At 33.7% G+C, this 16,909-nt stretch overlaps 1 protein-coding gene and 1 long non-coding RNA gene across 2 annotated transcripts in view; both read right to left on the bottom strand.

Annotated features, from left to right (window-relative positions):
* Positions 1 to 16,909, bottom strand: part of Galntl6 (polypeptide N-acetylgalactosaminyltransferase like 6) — a 780,159-nt gene that overhangs the window by 489,540 nt on the left and 273,710 nt on the right. Inside the window, exon 3 of the mRNA XM_090354193.1 lies at positions 1,800 to 1,908. Within this exon, the coding sequence (XP_090210319.1) occupies positions 1,800 to 1,908 (109 nt within the window). The remainder of the gene's footprint in view (positions 1 to 1,799; positions 1,909 to 16,909) is intronic.
* LOC150049320 (uncharacterized) lies at positions 13,788 to 14,875 on the bottom strand. Its single transcript, XR_016539043.1, has 3 exons — positions 14,746 to 14,875; positions 13,954 to 14,000; positions 13,788 to 13,864 (listed from the first exon to the last, which is right to left on the bottom strand). It is a non-coding gene; the product is annotated as an uncharacterized LOC150049320 (long non-coding RNA).

Below are 16,909 nucleotides of genomic sequence, written 5' to 3' on the forward strand. Positions count from 1 at the left end.
TTATACTTCAATAATTTATAACCACTTACATAACACCCAGGGTACTAACTTACAGGATTTAAAGGTACAGCCTATCTACCACAAAGAGGGAAACAATGCAACCTGTATATCTGTGGTTCTGTCTTATTTTACTTATTCTAATTTTTCCAAGTCATTCTCTTTTCTTACAAATGACTACTTCCTAAAAAATCAGAAGCAATATGAAGTCTTTTTTTTTTTTTTTTTTTTTTTTGCCAGTCCTGGGGCTTGAAATCAGTGCCTGGGAACTGTCCTTGAACTTTCTCAAAGCTAGGGCTCCACCACTTGAGCCACTGCACCACTTCTGGCCTTTTCTGTATATGTGGTACCAAGGAATCAAACTGAGGGTTTTATGCATGCTAGGCAAGCACAGTACTGCTAGGCCACACTCCTGGACCAGTCTTTCTCATTATGTTCAACAGCATAGAATTCCATACACTACTTGGTACGGGTACTATGGGAAAGAAAGGTACAGGACCAACTTTCACGTATGAATAAGGATTTAAAAGTGTCGAATAAAATTAATAGCAAATTGTATCCAAGGATAGATCAAAAGACAAATTTCATCCATAACAGCTAATGATTGGATTTGTTGAGAATTGATAAAATCAAGAAAGCAAAAATATAAGAAGGTGTATCAATGTGGGAGAAGTAATGCACCTACTACCTGGTGAATGTAACTGTAACCCCTCTCTACATTACCCCTGCAATCAAAAATAAAATAAAATAAAATAAAAAATTTTTAAAAAGAAAGGCAAAAATAAGAGACTTAAGAAAAATGACACAGCTACTAAAGAAGTCACTGTTTTCATTCTTCACTGGTCACCGTCAAATCTAAAGGTGATGAAAAGCCTAGATAGTGAGCCTCTGAAAATGGAGAACATTTTTGGATCAAGCTAATTTCATGAAGTTGAGGCAGAGGTGTGAGCTGGATTTGGCCATAAAGAATGAAAGCAAAGAAAGAGAACAATAGGTTAGCTCTAGCTGACATAAAGAAGCCCTCGAGATTTCCTGACTTTGTAAAATCCTTACTGCAATTATTCTAAGGGGCTGAGTTAAGGCTGGCCAAGAGGACCTGACACTGTAGACAGTCACCACTGTGATGCTGTTTTGACCCAGACGGAGTTCATTGCTCCGTGCTGTTCAAATGCATCTTCCCCAGAGTAGCTGTTCTATTTCTGTGACATACTCTCGACCTGTGCTTGACTGAATAATAGAACATGACCTTCCTAGCATGAGCTATTCACTTTTGCTGGGTTTCTACTTAGGTATCCTGAATTTGTGTTTACAACCATTTTTAGTCTTTCTAAAAAGACGTCTTTCTCCCTGTCATTCTGTCCTCTAACTATAGTCCAGATTAGAAGTCTGCTATACATGCATAGACCATCTAAACACCATTTAAATCCTCCCCAGTTGCTGTGACATAAATAAATTGCTTTAGCCCTTTTGCAATGCCAAAAAAATGTACTTTGCATTTCCGATTAGATACACTTTAGCCTAAAATATTTATAGACCAGGTCTCATCTCATTGATAAATCCTAAGGTGCTTCCAAAGATGACTGAAAAGGAATTTGAAAATACACAATACCACAGATACCCCAAATAATTATGTCTCCTCTGAAATGTGAAGTCACTTTGGTTCTATCAAAAGGTTTCCTCCAATACCTCCATGAGTCATACTTTTTTGTGGGCAGAGGAAATATGAATTTGAGATCCTCTGAGTGACAGATGAGATGCTGCAGTAAGTAAAGTAGCACTTTGGCTTACACTGAACTTCATACCTGAGCGTACAGCCTCTTTCTGAATGCTTTCATAGTCATGCCAGTCCTTTCTTCTCAAACCATCTGTCCATGTATAGAATTGCCCATCTCCCAGGCCCAGTGGGTATGTCTGTGGAAAAGGAAAGTATTCAAGCATAAAAAGGAGGAATTTCCTTTTGCATGGTAGGTAAACACAGCCGGGCACATAACAGGCAATCAAAGAATATTTGTTAAATAAGTGAGTCTTCTAGGTATAATGGAAAGAAAACTGTTGCTAGTGACTAGAAAAAGCACACCTTTTAAATTGCATTCCTTTTCTTTTCAAATGAGAGCATCTGTGTCTCATAGGCCCTGAAATTGCTTTATTTAATCACACAACATTAAAAATGCAGTGTGTTACCTCCTCAAAGCATAAAATAGCTAGCTACTTTCATTTGCCCCACATGTAAATAATAGCAATGCCATTAATTTGGGTTTTACACTGAATTAGTTTTGCTTGTGATGCATGAAGTGCCATCCATTTTGATCAAGAACATTTGAATGCCTTTTAAGAATAGTAGTGATCATTCATTGAATGCTCACTATGTGCTAGGTGCTACAGTCAATATTTTGTGTGCTGTTAATGTACAACTTAAGTTTTAAACAAATATTGAATTTTCATAGTCATTTCAGGCTATAAATCCTCATCTTTCTGTGAAATAAACTGAGGCTTAGTGACTATTGAATCCACCATGACATAGCCAAGATTTAATCTGTTAGAACTGAAATTGTGTTTTTAACAACTATTAAACACTTATTCCACCTAGACTGCTGATAAAGCATAATGTATGTTTACACTTAGCAATGAAATCGTTACCCATTCATCATCTGTTGTTACCACACATAGTATATCTTTTATCCACACCCAATATGTTGTAATATGAACTTGAAAATTATCACTGTGCATTTGGGAGGCTATTCTTTTTATATGCTATTCATTTTGGTAAAAAGAATAGAAGTAGTCGTAGATAAAACATCTTAGTAGTCAAGATAGTATAAAATAAATACTCCATGTAACATACTTTTTTCCTTTTTATAAACAAGTACTATAACTCCAAAAAGAAAAAAAAGGAAGAAACATCAAATTATGCAAAAGATGATTTTAGCTAAGTAATTGTATTTTTTTTGTTCTTAAGGTACTATGTTATCTCTCATCTCTTTTGCTGTCCCTTGGTTATCTCATATTGTTACAATATCTCACTTTGTTACCTGATATATTGGATATATTTGTATTTGGTTATTTGAAATTGGATAGGGAAGGGGGGAAAACAAGATGAGGGGTGAGGGTGGGGGGGATGGAAATGGGAACCAAGACATGTGAAAGGGTATCAATGTATGGGAATTAATGCACCATCTATCTGGCAAATATCATGTAACCCTTCTATTAATTACAATAATAAATATATGAAAAAAGTAATTGTATTTTAAGAGTCTTTCTGAGACAAATAAAATAACCATTTCTTAGTTTTAGACAATACAAAATATTTTATTTTTATTTAGCCCATCTTTATAACTTATAAAAGGATCCACTTGCTTTGAATGAAAAAAATATTTTACAAGAAGACAATATTAAAATTAGGAAAAAGAGTTCTAAATTGAGTGACTATAATTTGCATATTTCGATTATTATTTTAGTCATTACAGTGGTAAATTCAGGAAATAATTGGAAGTGAATAGAACAAAAGTAAAATAATAATAATGAACTTGTGTAAAATATTAAGCATGGGCATACATTTTAAAAGAAATATGAAAGCAATAGACTATAAAAACAGTGAAGAATGTAGTAAGAAAACAAGAATAATTGAACAGGGTAATTGGAAAGATGTATACCACAAATTTTAAATCTGGCTAGTTTTCTTCTTCTATTTTTTATTATGTTTAAGTAGTTATAAAAAGGACATTTTTTTCTAGTTGATGTGGATCTTATGATTAAAAAATTTGTTAAATTTAGACAATTTGGTATTCTTAAAGTAGGAAATTATAAACCACCAAACAACTTTGAGTTATGTGACCTGTATTTTGTTCAGTCATACATGTACAATGTTAAATACTGAGCAATAATAATAAACCTTTATATTTACTGTTATGGATAATATCACTGTACAAATGTGACTTTCTGATTAACAATGTATAACATGAAATATGAAGGTATATGCTTGTGTGTGCCGTGCATTCTCTGGTTACTCAGTAGACTCTTGTTTGCCTATTTTGATATGCTTTAGTTAGAAAATTCTTAGTAACTAAAAATACAAACTATTGAGCACAGTGTTAAAATTTATTTTGTCCAGGAAACAGATAATTGAATTAAAGATAACCTTTCTTAACAAATCTAGAACTATTGGAAAAGCAGGATATTTATGCCATTGAATATTGAAAATACAAATATCATATATTTCTAGGGGCAAGGTCACATGTAACAGATCAAATACATATATACTTGTATATGCATATGCATGCATTTATATGAATACATTATTTAAAGCTATATATCATACAATTTATATTATATATAATATATATTGTATTATTGTATATTCTATTGTATCAGAGTATATTATATTGTATCTTGTATATTACTGTATTATATATATATGTGTGTGTATTTCTAAAAAGCCTTTGAACTTTCTTGTGTTTGCTCTCAATTGCAATCAAGAAGATTCCCAAAGACCATCACTGAACTCATTACCAGTGCTTAGTAGAATAGGAATGAAAAAGTGTGAGTTTGCCTACTAGATAAAGTTCAATATGAGGACATCAAACTAAAGAGTAGAGTTCTGAGTCCATCTAATTACCAAACATTATTACTGTACTAATTAGTCTATGTATTCTCAATAGCTTTCCACAAAGTTGCCAACTCATAGAAAAGAAAGAAAGGAGGGGAGGAAGAGAAGGAAGAAGAAGAGGAGGGGATTGAGAAGGAAGAGAAGAGGAACATAGAGAAATTGGTATCTCAAGAATTAAAACAATTCTTGGCATGACAGTGAATCCATGTACTCAGTTGGTTTGTACACTTAGTAGCTATACAGGACATCCTCTAACAAGACCTTGGCTTCAGGTAGAGTTTAATTTGTTATTTTCATCACTTATTCACATGCATGAGTAGGCATGAAGCAACGTCAGAGAGAATTTTCAATATAAAATTCCAAATCCAAAAGTTAACAGAGACATAACAAACTTGATGAAGCAAATGCAATCCGAAACACACAAAAATATTAAGAAAAATCAAATTTTAATTTTCTCAAAATCAAAGAGTGTGATACCACATTATTTGATTTGGATAATAGCTGAATTAAAGTATCAAGTTTTTATTTTAATAAAGTATCCGCTAAGAAAAAATAGGAAAGGAAAAATCAGAGAATAGAAATAGCCTCATTTTTTTAATCTCTCTGAAAACATGTAATAGATTAAAAATATATTACTGGCATATTTGCCTGTAGGATCAAATATTACAAGTGGAGAAAGAATAAGGGTATTTCTGAGTAACACTGTGTCTTTCATAGCATAATTTCACTTAGAATTATTGTCAAGGGTCCGTTACTGTGGCCTAATGTTAGAGTGCCTGCCTAACATGCACGAAGACCTGGGTTCGATTCCTCGGTATCACATACATAGAAAAAGCCAGAAGTGGTGCGGTGGTTAGAACATCAGCCTTGAGGAAAGCCTAGGACAATTCCCATGCCCTGAGCTTAAGCCCAGGACTGACAAAAAAAAAAAAGAAAAAAGACTTCTTTTGGGCCGGGAGTTTGGCCTGGTGGTAGAGTGCTTGCCTAGAATGCACGAAGACCGGGGTTCGATTCCGTGGTACCACATACTTAGAAAAAGCCCGAAGTGGTGCTGAGACTCAAATGGTAGAGTTCTAGCCTTGAGAAAAATCCAAGGACAGGGCTCGGGCCCTGAGCTTAAGCCCAGGACTGGCAAAAAAAGTGGCAGAGATGTTCTAATATGTACGAATAGAAAAATAATCCAATTATCACCCCAAGACAGGCTCAAACTCTTCAGAACGTGGACCTGAAGAATCTCCCATCTTGAGCTGGTGATCTATATTGAGATCTGTTGTTCTTATATCTTTCTTTTTTTAAAACCTGCCAGAAATGTGTGTGAGCAAAAACTAAATCAATCCCAATACATTTGGAAAGAACTACCTTGATTCTGAAAGCTTAACCATCCAGTAAATGATCCATTAGTATTTTGACCTTTCCTTTCACATGAGCAATCTCCAGTGTCCATATCCATTTGCTGCTTTCCTGGGTTATCATATCTGTATGATTACAGAAGTACAGAGCCATTTACTCTGACCTTGTAAAATAAATACAAAGAAGATTGTGCCTTCATGAGGCATCTATTTCAGATCCATCATTAGGTCAGCCATTTACTCATGAAGGCCCTTTCATTTTTTCACCTTATTCATTTGTCAAGTCACCTCAAATAATTAACTTGAAAAAAATATCAGGGATAAGAGAGATATATTCTATTAAGTAGAAACTACATGTAATAGTAAGAGCTGGAGTCCAAGGCTAATAAAAATAATATGCCTTTGAATGTCAAGAGAAAATATTTCCAAGAGTAAAATATTACCCATAGGCGATATATTTACTGGAGGTAAGAAATACCCCATATGAATACTGATAAAATATGGTACTGCAAATCTAAGATATACTACTCTAAGGATTGCTGAACTCTGAGGTTGTTAGTAGCATTATTAACTTTTTCGGAATTTTAAAATGTCTCCCAAAAGCTGTCTGTCTGAGAGTATCTGACCAATAAGAACTTCCTTTTTGTCTCTTTCAGTTAGAGCCATCTCATTTATCATAATTTCGGTTAAGAGTGACACTGTGAAGAAGATTGTCTACATTCCAAATCCTGTTTGGGGATCTAAATCAACCAACAAGTAGATTTTTATTCCCACAATGGACTCTACACCAAACTCTCAATGTGTATCTAGGAAAACAGGATGGAGTGGAAGAACTCTCAATTCAAGGTTACAAGCTATAAGTTAGTTTTAAAGATAGGGTGAAAATTGACATTTCCTCTAGTTTTTTTCAGCAAACTATGTATGAAATTAGTGTAAATACTGTCCTCAACGAGGTATAATACAAGGTTTCAAAACAGTAGTAAACTAGAGAAGGCATGTGGAATCTACTGAATTATATAACAATATAAAAATGTGAATTGTTTAATTGCTGGTAGAATTTTATACATATTTGTGCTAGGAACCTGTAACATGTACATTGAGCCAATTATGTGAGTCAAACTTCATTAAAGTACTTGCTAAATAATCTTTTTTCAAATTTTTTTTATTGTCAAGGTGATGTATAGAGGATTTACAGTTACACTCATCAAGTAATAGATACATTATTTTTTGGACATTGATACCCCTGGACATGAATTCTTTCTTGGTGTGATAAAATTTCCAATACATTGAAGAAGCTACTTAGGACATGTTTTTAAGATACTACTGAGAAAAAAATATTACATAGTAACTTACATTGGTGGGAAAATAGATGATAGGAATTTATCTTGTGTAACTACAACCTCATAAGAACTAAGTACTGAACTAGAGATTTTCAATTAATTTTACCTATTAATAAGGTGTCAGAATCAAGTAACTTGAGAGTGCCAAATGTAGAAGAGAGAGTTCTGCTAGCTGGTATAATAATTGTGCTCTGGTTTTGTTTTGAGGATAAAACAGAAAAAAAAAACAAAAAAAATACTGAATGGCTTGACATTCTCAGAACAAATTCTGTTCCACTGATACACTGCCTTATGGACCACACAACTGAAATTTTATGAAACTGTATCACTGAATGATGTTTATCTTTATTGTACATATAGGTAAAATATGGAATTTGTTTGCAAGAAAAAGGTTGTACCACATTCATGATATTTTAATAATGCCAACATTTTATTTTAAACGGTGATATTGACGTAGTATATAGTACAAATCACAATTCAAAAGTTCTAACATCTCTTTTCTTGCATTGCAACTGCCCTGAAATGATTAAACAAGTAGTTTCCCTCATAGTTATTAAGAAATTTAAACATCATATTTCTTTGTATGGACAAAATTCAGATTACACCTATTTTATTATTTCTCAGGATGTTTATTAAGATACTATAAAGATACATTTTGTGTTTAGAAAGATAGCTGAAAAAGAATATACATATGAATTAGTATCTTTTTATTGTAAATTTTCACTTAAGAAACTGATTCTTAAGTTTCATTAACATAACTGGAATTATTAGCAGCAAAATCTGTATTATTAAGTGGCTAGAGGGATCTGGAACAAATTCTTCTAAGATGAATAAAGAAAATTATTTGGAGTAACTTTGTTGGTTAACAGAAAGAGGCTGAGGGTGTCTTCTAAAATCTGCCTCATATGGAATAGGGTTAGGAATTCAGCAGCACCCCTAATCCCTCTGATATATTCAAATTCCATCTAAGCATTTGATGTAAGATAGTTGTGTTACTGACCCCCAAAATTACTATAATTGTTTCTGACATTCATCACAACAGAAACTCCTTAACTCAGCAGGAAAGCCCTTTATATTCCTGATTGCCATGCAGTGGCTGGCATACCTTGGTGTTCTGTTGAGGAGAGAAGCATGTTGGAAATGTGCGAAATATACTGAGAAGTATTTTCCATCTCAGAAATTCTCAGTGATCCCTAAAGGAAAATAATTAAGGGGGGGGTTAAATAAAAGAGAAAAACAAAAGAACAAAAGAAAATTAGTCTGAAAGAGGACTGCATGGTAGTGGAAAGATAAAATCAATGGGAGATTATTTATTAACCTTCAAGAATCCCTTCCCCTTTTGAATAGTGAATCCATAAATATTCAGTTTTTTGAGGAGGATATTAAGCCCATGATTCATTGCTTGAGAAGAAATACACTCACCACCTTACATATGTAGGTGTAACCCTTCTGTACATCACCTAAACAGTAAAATTAAATTAAAAAGTTATAACTATTGTTATCTTAAATGTGATATTATGGCCAAGTTGTTCATTTGAATATCCTAGAATATCACTGGCTATTAGCACACTTATCACTTTCACAGGGTTGTCATCAAAATCACTACCTTAACCACTAGTGTACAAATGTAGACAAGGCCTTAGCATTCCCTTCAGTGAAATTTGTTCCACTATCAAATCGGTTTGTATTATAAATGGCTTTTATAGGGATGAAATGAGTATTTTTTATTGATTCAGTTATATAAACTATGTTTGAGACTCAAATGTTCTTTGGGCTTGTGCACATAGCTGAAATGGCATTTTAAGCTCATTCATTCTTTGGAAAATTTAGCAAGAAAATGAGAACTGTAATTGTAAATCTGCAAGAATTGGACAAACATCTCTTTATTTCCATTGTAATCCTGAAGACATCATATTATAGAAAGAAACAATTTATTTGGGCTCTATTAATTGAGCCAGTACTTTATATCTGATGTTGCTTTAGGTACTTTCAATTTACCAGTGAATAAAACAGAGAAGGATTCCTGCCTTTGGGGAGCTTACATCCTAGAAATGTAGTTTCAAAATACTAAATAGGTAAATGTTTTAGCTTTTCTAAAGTCCTTCCTATTTATCTAACAACAAATGAAGTCAGAGATCTGTTAAGTTCAGCATACAACTAATTTAAAGTATCTATGACCTAAATTGGATAACACATTGTGTCCTCCAATAAGAAGTAATATGTTCCCACTTAAACATTTCATTTTGGAAATAAACTGAAAGTCTTTTGCTTAAATACAAAGACCTTTTGTTATTTAGGGAGCAATGGAGGTGCCAAAGTTTTGAAAATCTAGGAGAGATTTTTTTTAACAGTATTTGCTATCTACATAAAGTATTTGTTTACAATATTCTGGGGAGAGAAATAATCACCACTTCCATAAACAGCAACTGATAAACTGTCAAGACTTGACAAGTAGAAAAGAAAACACTTAAAATCTAAATTTAAAAGAATCTTGGACTATGATTTTCACAGCTGATTATTTCAAATACTGGCAAAGATGATTTCTAAGCTCTTAATTTAGAATTTCTTATTCAACAGATTGTAGACATGAAAGACAATAGATCATTGTGCTTTCCTAGTGTATACTCTATACTCTGAAAATAATTCACTATGGGGAAGCAATTTTGATTATTATAATTAAAGTATTCAATAGAATCTTTTTAAAAAAAAATAGAACCAAAATTCCAGGAATTTGGCCTAGTGGTAGAATGCTGTATAATATAATATAATATAATATAATATAATATGTATGTGTGTATGTGTGTATATGGATATACATATATATATATAAAGTAGAAGAGAGACTAGAGTATTATATCTGGAAAACTTGTACTTAACTTGATGTAAAAATACTGATTTGTCTAAGAGAAAGGCTGGATAAGTGGGACTGCATTAAACTGCAGAGCTTCGGTATGGCAAAGGACATAGCTAGCAAATTAACTAGAAAGCCTACAGAGTGGGAGAAGATCTTCACTAACCATACAACGGATAAGGACTCATATCTAAAATATATCAACAGCTCAAAAAATTGAATTACTCCAAAACTAATCTCCAAAAAAGCAACCATCCCATTAAAAGATGGGCCAAAGACTTAGTCTTCTCTGAAGAAGAAACAAAAATGGCCTATAGAGATGCTCAACATCTCTGGTCATAAAAGAAATGCAAATTAAAACAACTCTAAGATTCCACCTCAATCCTGTTAGAATGGCCAGGATCAAGAAAACTAATAATAACAGATGCTGGAGGAGATGTGGTCAGGAGGGATCACTATTACACTGTTGGTGGGAGTGCAAACTCGTTCAACCACTATGGAAAGCAGTATGGCAGTTCCTCAAAAGACTAAACATAGAGCTCCCCTAAGACCCAGGAATTCCACTACTTGGCATTAACCAATCATCCAGAAACAAGGACATACTAAATCCACCAGCACAACAATGTTCATTGCAGCACTATTTACCATAGCAAAGATATGGAACCAACCTGGATGTTCCTCAGTTGATGAATAGATCAACAAGATGTGGTATTTGTACACAATGGAATACTATGCTGCTGTCAGAAAGAATGACATTGCCCCACTTGTTAGGAAATGGAAAGACTTAGAAAAAAATCATATTAAGTGAATTAAGCCAGACTCAAAGGAACTTAGGCTCAATGGTTTCCCTCATTTGTCATAATCAGTAGAAACCTTGGGCTCTCCTAGCGGAGATATACAATAGAACAAAATCTAGATACATAAGGCCATATAGCATGACGCTAAATGTAAGGACCTCCAGGATATAAAAACAAAAGCCATATAATGAGTGATTGTTGTCCTTAATGTATTATGTTATCTCTCATCTCTTTTGCTGTCCCCTGGTTATCTCATACTGTTACAATATTTCACCTTGTTATCATATATTTTATATATGCTTAATTGGGTATTTGAAATAAGATAGGGAAGGGGGAAAATCAAGATGAGCAGGGGGATGGGGGAGTAAAATGGGGACCATTACATGAGAAAGGGTATCAATATTTATGAAGTAATGTATCTTCTATCTGGTGAATATAATGTAACCCTTCTATTAATTACAATAAAAATATATGAAAAAAATACTGATTTATCATAATTAGTACAAACCTTGGACTCTCCTACCATAGGATTAGAATAGCACAAAACCTAGATACATAAGAATGAGGATAAATGAAAGGACCTCCAGGATATGGAAAAAAGAGCCATATAATGTGTGATTGCCGTTCTGAATGTACTATGTTATTTCTCATCCCTTTTGTTGTCCCTTGTATATGTATATATATTTGAAATAGGATAGAGGAGTGGGGAAAGCAAGATGAGGGGTGAGGGGTGCGGGTGGGGGCAGGGAAATAGAGACAAAAACATAAGACATGGTATCAATATTTATGAAGTAATGCACCTTCTATCTGGTGAATATAATGTAACCCTCCTATTAATTACAATAAAAATAAATTAAAAAATAGATGCTGAACATGTAATTATTTAATGCATATGTTATTACATATTGCATATGCATACTTTATATATGTACATACATAAATATGTTTCTGTATATGTATATATGCATTGTTACATATATAGATAGACAGGAAGATGGATAGTAAGAGTAGTTTGTTACAAGGTGAGTTTGACTCTCCTACGTGGACTTTGGCACACACAGCTATTGCCTTTAGGCTTCCTAAATGAGTTGACTAGTGTGAAGCCATTACTTGAACCCAAAAAGAGGCTAATACCATGTTCTTGGACTGCTCAGCCTTTAGAAGATGAATTAAACCAAAACAAAACTTTGTTCTTTATGAAATACACTGTCTTACGTATTCTGCAAACAGCAACAACCATGAAAATGCACTCCATTGACCTACGCTTTGTGAACATCAAAGAGCAACGACACTCCAATACCCTTCCATCATTATTTCCTAATATTGTATTAGCAATCTTAGAAGAAATGGGTGATGCTATGAATAAACAAGTAAGCATACCAGATGAGACTGGCACAACTTCTAATATAGAATGTACAGAAATGCCCTATTAAAAGACATAAACCAACCCCAAACAACAGATTCCCATTGTGATGATCAGAGGGAAACAAAGGCAACCTCCAACGCTTACAAGTATGAAAACCAATAGAAAAGGTAACTCTGAGATCATATTTAGATTGACAAGTGATTGAATGGAGTGGCAGAGATGGTCTTTTTAGAAGGATTTCAAATAATTTACACACATGTCTTATCCCTGAGTAGGTGAAAGATAGTTTTCTATTCCTTAATTACTGGCACATTATGATTTCTTCCCAAAGGCACATTACAACTGAGTGGGATTGGTGGCAAAAATGACTTTAGTATGGGGAGAGCTGACAAGTAATTATTTAGCCAAGTGAGTGACATGAGTACTGAGAAGTTTGCTGGTATTTATTATGTACTTCTAATAAAATGTAATGAACCAGTAACTTATCTTGATGGCCACCCTCTACTAAAATTACAAATTACATAGCATTTGCTGTTGAAATTGCAAAGGTCCTCACTGACAAAATATAGCTGAGAAACTATCATAACCTAGAGAAGTCAAAAGAGAAATGATGACATTTTGTGACGTGTTACCCAAGAAGGCATGGTGGAAGTCTCAAAGGGCATTTGGTCAGAACTAAGGAGATATGAATACAGTATAAGCTTTAATAAATAACACTGTGCCAGTCTTTGTAATAAATATACCCTGTTGATTTCAGAGGTTAATAATGGAAGAAAAAGCTTTGGGATGTATGAGGGCCAGTTACTAAGCAGGCTATTTGTGTACATATACAATTTTCAGAAATATTTGTTATTAAAATACCAAGCCAGGAGTTTGGCCTAGTGGTAGAGTGCTTGCCTAGCATGCACGAAGACCGGTGTTCGATTCCTCAGTACCATATACATAGACAAAAAGCAGGAAGTGGTGCTCAGGCTCAAGTGGTACCGCTCTAGCCTTGAGAAAGTCTAAGGACAGTGCTCAGGCCCTGAGCTCAAGCCCAGGACTGGCAAAAGAAAAATGCCCACAACTCTCTTTATAAATGCTTTTGGAACCTTATTAATGTTTAGAGTATTTTATGTGATGAAATCAATCCATATACTGTACTGTTGTGTACTTGCTTATTCAATTCATTTCACTTGTTAACATTTCTTATTCTTTACTATGATATATATTATCATAATTAATAACTCTTAAGTAAATAATGAGGATACATGTCATGGGCTTTCTTTCTGCTGTGCTATTTTACATTTAGATGATGATAAATTATTCATTTTAATTATTTTTATTTACTCACTTGTCTTGATACATTTAAAATTCTAATACGTCAACTACTGTTTTGTTAGCTTGACCAGAAAATAGAAAACCATTCAGTAAAATGAATTTGTGGCAAGGAAAATATATAAAATAGAGTGAAACAAACATTAATATAGCAAGTTTTCACTTCTGTTTATTAAGTAGCCTATGTACAAATATATGAAGCAGTCTTATTAGTCCAATTTTTTCTATGATCCTGTTAGTATGCCTACATAAAAAGAAAGTGAAGAAAGTTAATTTCAATTTGGTTACAATTATGGACATCTGTTAAAAGACTAGAGGCTAATGTTGACCTGCCTTTGTTTTCTCTTGTTTGTAGTTACTGTGATTCTTTAAAATGTAGTCTGAAAATTAAAAAGACTTATCATTCTTAATTCAACTTCTAGAAATAATCTTTTAATTTATTTCAATTAATTAATCTTGTTTTAACTTCTTAGGAAGACAGAATGCACAATTCTTCATATAGTGTATTTCACATTATTATTATGTCTTGGTGTTATATAATTTTAATCTAAAGTTAAACATAACAAATATTTTCTTTCACATAATAGTCATTTAATTATTTGTAGATAATGACACTTCAGTTTTTTACATAGACATAGTATCTAGAGATTCCATCTGTCCTCAGTATTAGAGAGTTATTTGCCATCTTTGATGAAGAAGTCACTTTAATACCTCTGTTGGGGAATCTCTATTTTTATTTCATCATTCATCACATATTTTAGGCTATTTTCAAACTCAATTTTGCTCTATGATCTTATACATTTAATAGTTCACAAAGCTTCTTAATCTTATGAAATATTAACATAACATCAAATATTTCAAATGTAAGAACAACCTTCAGCAGGTGTGACAATGTAAAAATTGACATATACTTGGTTCAACAGTGCGTTTCTAGTTTCTCCAGTTCTATAATTAAGATATTTTCTTCTATTTAGTTCTGTTTCAAAAAAAATCAATACATTCACTAATATATTGACTATAGGGTATGGATCAGATACATCTATTTTTTTTACATGCCAGTGGCCCTGGTTTCACACTTAGATTTATAATGGGTCTGACAAATTAATTGAAATAAAAAAGTCTTACTTTCAATAACCTCAATCTTGCTGGAAGAAAAAAAGGACCAGTGCCTCAGAGGAAACAATACCCATCTGTATGGGTGATAGTTCCTATGTCTAAGTGCTGTGGAGCTTGGCACATGCCTTCCAATTATCTCAGCAGGGATTCTAGAAAGAATTAAAAGATCACAACTATACTGTGTGCTACAGCACCTCCCCGACCCCGCCTCCGAACTTGGATCCTATTCTATCTTCTCTTCAGTTTAACAATGATTGTCCCCATTTGTGGTAGATAGAATGGACCTATGGATTTAGAAGTAGACACTTAGGGATGGGCTGCAGGCAAGTGATCACAAACGAATGAACTGAAATATAATAAATGCTACGGAGAGATCAACTAGTTAAGTTTTAGAAAAACTAGGTCAAAGCCAAACCAAATCAACACTAGGAAATAGGTACATCCAAAATAGAGGGTGGGGGCCAACGGGAAAGAAGACCAGTGAAGAGAGGTGGGAGAGAATGTAGTCAAAAATTAACTGGTTATACCACAGAATTAGGAAAAGGGAAAATGGAAGGGGTGGGTTGAAGTGGAGGGGTGTGAGAAGGTTGACAGGGGTGAGGCTGATCAAAAGGCATTGTATACCTTTACTGATTTCTTAAATGGCACATCCTTTGTATGACTACTTAAAGATTATTTGAAAAAACATTTGTAGAAAACTCTAAACAAGCAAAAAGTACGTGGAAAATTCTATAAATACCAACAATAAAATTGTATCTTAAAGTACAATTCATTTTAATAGAAATCACTATCATTTAGGATAATCATATTTGGATCAGTTCCTGTGCAAAGTTCTGATACCCAGACTTTACATTGGTTAATGTATTTGATGCTTGGAACATATCTATTAGAAAAAATAGTAGTTATATCAATTATTTTAAGAACACTGAGGCACAGAGAATTTAAGTAAACATTGATTTAAAAAGAGACTTCTCTGGAGAAAAAATAAGAAAAGCCAATAGACACATGAAGAAATGTTCACTATTTCTGGCTGTAAAAACTCAAAACTATAGGGAGATTCCAACTCATCCCAGTTAGAATGGCCATTATGAAGGAAATAAAATAACAGGTGCTGGCAGGGATGTTGGTGGTAATGCAAACTGATTCAACCATTCTGGAAAGCAGAATAGTGTTTCCTCAAGAGACTAAACATAGAGCTTCTCTGTGACTGAGCAATCCAACTCCTGGGACACCCAAATGTCCAGAAACAAGACCATTCCAAAAACTACCAGCACAACTATGTTCACTGCTGCATTATTTACCATAGCTAAGATATGGAACCAACTCACATGCCCCTCAGTAGATGAATGACTCAAGAAAATATGGTATATATATACCTGATGAATTCTATGCTTCCATCAGAAAGAATGATAGAACCTCATTCTTAAGGAAATGGAAAGCCTTGGAAAAAATCCTATCAAGTGAAGTAAGCCAGATCCAAGGAAACACTGGTTCCATGGCTTCTCTCGTTTCTAATAATTTGTACATATCTAGGATGGTCCTAGCAGAGGATCACAATAGTTCAAGCACTGTGTACCTATGACCGTATAAAGTGATGCTAATCAAAATGAACTCTAAGATATGGAAACAGAGGGTTTTGTTATGTAGTGTGTGATTTTTTTTTTCTTTCATGTTTTTCCTGTTGGTTTATGATTTGGGGAAGAGAAGGGAAACAACAAAATGTTTGACAAAAGACAAAGGTGAACCAGTGTAACAGAGACAACCACAAGACACTGTTGAAACTTTACAACGTGGCAGGGAAGTGAGTGGGGTGAGGGAAAGGAAAGCAGAAGTAAACAAGGGAGGGGTAACACAATTGGACAAGAAATGTTTGCACGACCTTACTTGTGTAACTGTAACCCCTCTATACATCACTTTTACAATAAAATAAAATATAATTAAAAAAAATTAAGGTCCCACAGCTAGTAAAAGATTCATATTCTGGTAGTGTAACCCCAGGAACTGTCATAAGAATTTCACTATCAACATCTCAGAAAGAGGTATATTGTAGAAGCTCTGGAAAAAAGAATAAGGATTTATTTAGGAAAGAGAGAAGTGCTGGGGCACTTCAGAAATGGCTTCATAAAGTTTGATTGAAGAATACTAGTCTAAACAGAAATTCTGCTCCTAACTT

The sequence above is a fragment of the Megascapheus bottae genome, chromosome 20 (genome assembly GCF_031878675.1).
Source record: "Megascapheus bottae isolate mThoBot1 chromosome 20, mThoBot2.hap1, whole genome shotgun sequence".
NCBI lineage: Eukaryota > Metazoa > Chordata > Mammalia > Rodentia > Geomyidae > Megascapheus > Megascapheus bottae.